The sequence below is a fragment of the Octopus sinensis genome, linkage group LG21, assembly GCF_006345805.1.
Source record: "Octopus sinensis linkage group LG21, ASM634580v1, whole genome shotgun sequence".
Lineage (NCBI taxonomy): Eukaryota > Metazoa > Mollusca > Cephalopoda > Octopoda > Octopodidae > Octopus > Octopus sinensis.
This window is the reverse complement of record NC_043017.1, coordinates 18,235,039-18,242,282: the sequence shown is the minus strand read 5'-3', so window position 1 is coordinate 18,242,282 and position 7,244 is coordinate 18,235,039. Positions and strand designations below refer to the sequence as shown.

Here is a 7,244-nt window from a genome sequence, read left to right as displayed (position 1 = left end):
TTAGTTCGCATCTGCCTGAGATATGGCATTGTCAGCTCAACCACATCATCGAAATATGCAAGAATGTAAATAAATAAGCATCACATTTTAGAAGTAATCTGCATGGTGAATGGTTGCTAAGGTTACACATGAACCTGCAGATTCCCTATTCTCAGTTATTAGAAGAACTAAATAAGGCATGGTATCTAGAGAAGAGTCAAAGTATTTCAATTTAAAAGCTTTAGCAAGGTTCGAATTCCTAATCCTCAGCTGTAAATAATGTAGAACAAAAAAAGAAAGATGGTCACACCAACCTAATGCTTTTACTACAATTTTATCGCCTTGTCTGACCGTCAATATATTAGGGTTGCTGCTTAGGAGGCTGTATTTCACAAACACAGTTCGACCAACTTCCTTGTATTCAGCTCGGGGCGCCTGCGAAATGAGGAAGTAACATACTGCTGTTATTTATACTGACAAACTGGTGCACATATATTCATATTAAGTCAAATTCCAACAGTCTGGTTTTTCATGTTCTATTTATTTTGAAAAGCTTGCTTCTCAACCACGATTCCTGGTTCAGTCCCACTTTGTACCACCTTGGGCAAGTGTCTTCTACTATAGCCTCAGGCTAACCAAAGCCTTATTAATGGATTTGTTAGTAGACAGAAACTGCGAGAAGCCTTGTCCGTGTGTCCCAGCTCTGCTTGACCACCAGTGTTGGTGTCTTTACTTGGCAGTTCAGCAAAAGAAGCCGACAGAATAAGTACCAGGCTTTCAAAAAAATAAGTGCTAGGGTCAATTCATTCTTCAAGGTGGTGCCCCAGCATGGCTGCAATCTAATGACTGAAACAAGTAACAGATGACATATGACAATAGCACAAGTACTTTTCCTCTTTTGTCAATCTTCAGTTTATGCAGCAGCCACATTAGCAGACAGTTGTGCTTCACAGTTGACAGCTGGTGAAAAATGCCAAAATTTGTTCTTTAAATAACTCACTCAAAATGATATTTAATATAAAATTGTGAAAACTACAAAACAAAAGACTCTGAAAAATCAGACCATGTTGGAATTTGATTGATTAATATATTTATCTGTGCAAAATTATACAAACTTTGAAATTATACAGAAGCAAGAAAGAAGATATCTACTCTTTGCACAGTATGCAAAGAGTAGATAGCCATTCTCTTATGGTATGGCCAATGATGTAAATTATGAGCATACAGGAAGGTGGTGCAGGGTTTATATGAACAGGAGTATGCTGTAAAAACACCCAGGAAATTCTTTTCCGTACTCAAAAACATGCATAGAAATAGTCAGTAGATTCTCTCACTTTGATGACCTAATTTGATGTGAAGGTGGGTGCCCTAAAAGTATAATAACCAAAGTAAAAAAAAAAAATAGTGGGGAAAGTTTAAGGAGTTAATTATCTCTGCTGGCAACAAGGAAGTGGGGTCTCTTCAACTGAAAGGTAGCTTCTTATGACTATATATCTCTCTCTCTTTCGGAGAGGCACAAGCACCTACACGCACATATACACACACGGCAGTAACTTCCACCTACCGAATTCAATCACAACGCTCCGGTCAGCTCGGGACTATAGTGAAAGACACCTACCCATAGTGCCACGCAGTGGGACTGAACCCGAAACCATATAGCTAGGAAGCAAGCTCCCTAACCACACAGCCATGCCCGTGCCTGTATATATAAATAAATATATATATATATGTTAAATTGTTGTGCACCTTTTGGCCTCCCTGTTCTTAACTGTGGAATGTAGTGGTGATGGTTGTTGATGTCTCAGATGGGACTCAACACAAGATTGAAACTTGTTTATGTCCCTGCATCTTAGTTTGGTATAAGAGACCACTAGAACATAAGTACCAGATTTCATAGAAAAAGTGCTGGAGTCGATTTGAATAAACCAGTCATGGACCAACTGGGGCCATGGGACTTTCTGAATGGCACACCTAATGAAAAATACTTTTTTGTTTTAGTAGTTTGGTCCACCTGATGAAGAGCCATGTCTCAAGCAGATGAAGTCTTGATTAATTAAGTTCAATTTAAACGTTCTGAACATGAAATTATATTTTAACTGTTTAAAAGTATGTTAACTGGAAGATTAAATTTCTGAGTTATTCCAGAAGTTTTGTTAAATATCTACCAAAAAATAAAATTAGTTTCTTCTGCTAGTCATTTTGCTTTGATTAAAACTTAACATATCTCAAAAAAAAAAAATGTTTCAAATATGACATTCCAAAACAAAAGATAGATTGGTATATAAAACTGCTTTCTGCAGTTACAGGTAATAAAATTTTAAATGGATGTATCTGATTTATGGAGTAAGGGGGTTGATTAATGAAGTGGTAAAAATAATTGTTGACTAACACAAGAAACTGGATGAGATTATAAGACCAGCATTCACATGAATTAAAAATGAAATGATTAATTAAAATACCCAGAGGAATTATAATAAAAATTAATTTTTGAAGTTAATTATCGCAGAGGTTTGTAGATCATGCAGCCATAGTAACTGGGCAGGTAGATTACAAGACCTGGTTTAAAAGACAACAGATTAATGTACAAAGAGGATTAAGAGGAATTATGGGAGGCCAGAGAATATGAACAAAAAGAGTTGACTGGAGAAAATGTTACAGGAATATCAATGATTGTCAAAGAGTTTAGTGATAGAAGGCAAAGCACATACAGGAGACTGGGAGCAAGAACATAAAATGGTTTAAGAAAATATGAGTATAACATAAGCAGATCAATGAAAATGGTGCTTACAGACAAAATTAAGCAGTGTTTTCCTCAGTGGAGATGACATTCTAGCATAATATAAGTTTAATACATAAATAAACATATATACATGTATCTGTATTATATATGTGTGTGAGTGTGCAGAGAATAAATTTTGGCTTGTAAAATAAAAAGTAGAAAACATAGAAGTACTGACAAATACAGATCTACTAACAGACAAAAACAAGAATACATATACATAAATGTGCACACATGGACATGTATGAAGTTATAAGCATTTACATTTACAAAATTACAAATATATACAAACAGGTGAACACATATATATAGATATAAAAACGAACTTTAGGTTAGTTAAAACGTGTCTGTGAAATATTTCAACTTCTAAAGACATTTACTGCAGTTACCATGGAGAACAAAAATTCTCTCTTATGGTAAAAAGAGTGTAAAAAAAAACACTATATCTGTCCAGTGTTCCATCCAATTAGATTCCCAAATGCATTTCTAGCTCTTTAGCCATTATCAATGGGAAATATCCCACTGGTAAAGAAGGCTAAAGAGCTGGGAATCCGACAGAATCTTTCATCACGCATCTTTGGCTGCTTTAGTGACTCTTCCATCAATGCATCCCCTCCTGTTCCCGGGAGTTTCGTGCTATTATGATGCACGAGACTTTCAGGCTCTTTTTAAGATACAAGGCATCCTTTATAATTGTGCATGTTCAAGCGTCATAATAGCATGAAATTATTGGTAGCCCTTTCAGTTGTGTATTCAAATTGATATTATCTCTCACTGGATGGAGTGGTTTTTTTTTGTTGATTCTACCTCTGTTGGATCTTTAAACTATATATATATTATATACCAACAAACATATACATATAGACACAGAAAAGCATACTTAAACACAAATAGACATACAGACACAGAAAAGATGTCTTAATACATACATACATATATATAAATGTATATACTCACTTTTGTATTGTCTTGAGATTTCAGGTCATTGTTAGTTGCTGTAAAAACAGAAACAGTAAGAATAAATGGTGGGCAGGGAATTATTTAGGGATGTATTCTGCAGAGAAAACAAACAGTTAAGTGGTGCTAACTTAAAGAATGAGTAGAAAACATTTTGTAATTAAAATCACAGCAGTAATGTGGCTAAAAGTTCATTAACTTCATATAGGTTGGTAAAATGTTTATCCTGCCATTATTAATATTGTGTGTGTATATCTATACACACATACATATGTACAGATACACTAAGAAAGACTCACACATATATGCATGCACACATCTACACACACACATACCATAGATACATGTGTGCAGCATACAAACACATATTAACCCATCCTTGAAAATATCAATCTTGTCGTTTTTTTCTTTTAAACATGAAAATGATGCTGGTAGATGGAGAGGGCCAGGGGTTATAGATCTCCCCACGATCTCTTAACAAGGGGCTAAATACAAGACAATTTATATTAAGTCAACATCATATTTCATTCCTTGGAATATAAATTTTTAAACTATAAAACAAATTTCTCAGGAAAGACTTAAATTTAATGCAAGATAAAACCTGAATTATTCATTGAAGATTGTCATCAGAATTGTTGTCACAAGGTCAACAATTTTGGGGGATGAAGGAAAGTTAAAAACCATCAAACTTGGGACTGGACCATCGCCCATTTTATTTTATTTCAACCCTGGAGGAAAGTAAGGTAAAGTTAATTACTGTGGGATTTGATCTCGGAGCATAAGAGGCTGGATGAAATACCACAAAGAATTTTATGCAATGCTAACAATTCTACCAAACCACTGTTGTGATGATGAGGACACTAATAATAATGGTTTCAAATTTTGGCACAAGGCCAGTAAGTTTAGGGGAGGGGGCTATGATGATGATAATGTTGATGATGGTGAATAATAATAAAGTGATTCTTTACATAGTTTAGGAAGTTTACGGATCTCGGAAATTCTTGGTGGAAGTGGAGGTCGAAGTGGTGGTGATTTGGATTGTGGTCTTGGTGGTCGTTGCGGTTTACCATCTGTGCCAAGATTGCTCTCTTTCTGTTTCGAATTAACAGTTTTTATTGCTGTATCTAACGTTATTGTCGTTAGCAGTTCAATCACAGTTTTCATTTCTTTCTTTTGCCCTGTTTCTCGTTCCTTGAGATTGGGCCATAACTCGTCATTTGATGACTTGCTTCTTGAATTGGATTCATTCATGGAGAAGGGATTGTTGTTGGTCGAAATAACCTGGAAAACATAAAATATATATTTCTTTATTGCCCACAAGGGGCTAAACATAGAGGGGACAAACAAGGACAGACAAAGGGATTGAGTCGATTATATCGGCCCCAGTGCGTAACTGGTACTTTCTTTATCGACCCCGGAAGGATGAAAGGCAAAGTCGACTTCAGCGGAATTTGAACTCAGAATGTAGCGACAGACGAAATACCGCTGAGCATTTTGCTAACGTTTCTGCCAGCTCGTCACCCTAAAATATAAAATATAAGTGTTTACACACCACAGAGTGGTCAGTGTTAGGAAGGGCGTCCAGCTGGAAGTTTATGCAGCCCTGTGGCTGATCAGATCCCTTCAAACTACTCAACTTGGGAAAAGCATGGAAAAAGGGTTGTTAATTCTAATTGCTGAAGTTGAACGACAAAAAAGAAAGGGATGTATGTAGATGGGGGTGGGACACTTCCACAAAGAAGGGATTTAGCTGAATAAATAACTGAAAACAGAAGTGAGGAAGACACTTCAGTGGTTTCTCATATTGATACTGGATCAGAAGTTTCTATTTAGTGTGCACTTATTTAAGGCAAAGAGCATTAACTAGATACAAATATGTGGAGAGAGAGATAAGTAGATGACAGATCAATAGGTAGATATACCTGGAAAAGAAAATGATTCCAGATTTAAATTATTTTGGCAAGTATGGAGGAGATGACTGTACTAACCACAGTATATATATATATATATATATATATATATATATATATATATATATATATATATCAGCGAGACTGACCAGGTTATCAGATGTTGCTACACATCGCTGGTCACAATGCGCTTCGCATTGTTTTTAGCCTTCAAATGACGCCACCTCGCTGGCTAAGCGAGCAGGCCAATATATATATATATATATATATATATATATTATATATAATATATTGTACACTATAAATATATGTACATTAAATATATACATTGTATTGTACAGATATACTCGGAAGTGTTTGAACACAGAACCCAAAGATTTTTGTTCCAAATCTCAGTTGTTTTTGCTGATGTATCTAATACAAGTTTCTTCCAGTTTGTCTCGTATTGGTTTACTAAAATACTTGTACTTATAATTGGTTCATCTCCACCTCCATGACCATCACTGAAGAGGCATTTCTGTCTGCTAAATATTTGAGTATCAATGCTCAACCACAAAACACCACATACAGACAACTTCCCTGCCACCACCAAAATAAATCTCACACCTACATGATCAGTCCCCCCCCACCACCACATGCTCACCACTGACCATGAACTAACCACCTTCACTCACCTTGGAATCTCCCAGGTAGTTGACATTCTTCGTACTTTCTATCATCCATTTGGGTGGATGGAAGATTCCAGTTCCAATGGGAAACTGTTGGGGCTGTTGTTTTTGCTGAAAACAGAACAAAAAGACACATTAAGTGTGAGTGTGTATGTGTGCGTGTGTGCACATGTATATACATCTATGTGCACATGGATGTATATTAATGTGCTTGCATATGTGTGTGTGTGTACATGCACATGTTTGTGCATGTGTGTATATGCAGACAATTTTACTCTTCTACCTTGAATATCCTAATGCTCCTACTTTCATTGCTGTATCACTTACCTTTGACAGCAATTATGTACCTGTTTTTCAGTAGATTTTATATATGTATATATATATACACACACACACACCTTTACATATATACATACTAGCAGTATCGCCCGGCGTTGCTCAGGTTTGTAAGGGAAATAACTATATAAGCATTTTTAGAGATGTAAATATGGCTAACCACAAAGGGGGGGGGTGTTACTGTAGCTTTTTACGTTCTGAGATTTAATAATACATTTTTAGAGAGTTACTTCCCTTATATATGCCAAAAATGGGAAAAATTGATGGTAATTTTTTTTTTAAATCGTAGACTCATCGTAGACGCGCGCTAATACCCAGAAGGGCTCGATATGAATCACGACTATAAGATACTGCACCGCAAAATGTGGGAGTAGTTAGGAATCTAAATCGTAGGAGACAGACAGCACACAACCTCTCTTTTATATATAAAGATATGTGTATATATAAATTGGATGTATAGGTATGTGTGTGTGCTTGTACAAATTTTGGAGTGGATTTCATTAACAAATCATTTCACTTGTATATGTCCCTCCAAACTGACTGAGGGACCACCAACTTTTGTACGTGTGTATGTGTGTGTAGTTTAAACTGTAGTCAGAGCCTTTGGAAAAGCTA

General features: G+C 35.9%; 1 protein-coding gene across 2 annotated transcripts in view; it reads right to left on the bottom strand.

Annotated features, from left to right (window-relative positions):
- LOC115222731 (neutrophil cytosol factor 2) overlaps positions 1-7,244 on the bottom strand; it is a 48,054-nt gene that overhangs the window by 11,165 nt on the left and 29,645 nt on the right. Inside the window, exons 5-9 of one of the 2 annotated variants that reach the window (XR_003882755.2) lie at positions 6,300-6,404; positions 4,684-4,996; positions 3,716-3,753; positions 2,768-2,808; positions 294-414 (exon numbers count right to left, since the gene is read on the bottom strand). Coding sequence is in view for 1 of the 2 variants with exons in the window: in XM_029793029.2 (XP_029648889.1) it covers positions 294-414; positions 3,716-3,753; positions 4,684-4,996; positions 6,300-6,404 (577 nt within the window). In the remaining variant the exon portion in view is untranslated. The remainder of the gene's footprint in view (positions 1-293; positions 415-2,767; positions 2,809-3,715; positions 3,754-4,683; positions 4,997-6,299; positions 6,405-7,244) is intronic. The other variant, XM_029793029.2, reaches the window with a different exon arrangement.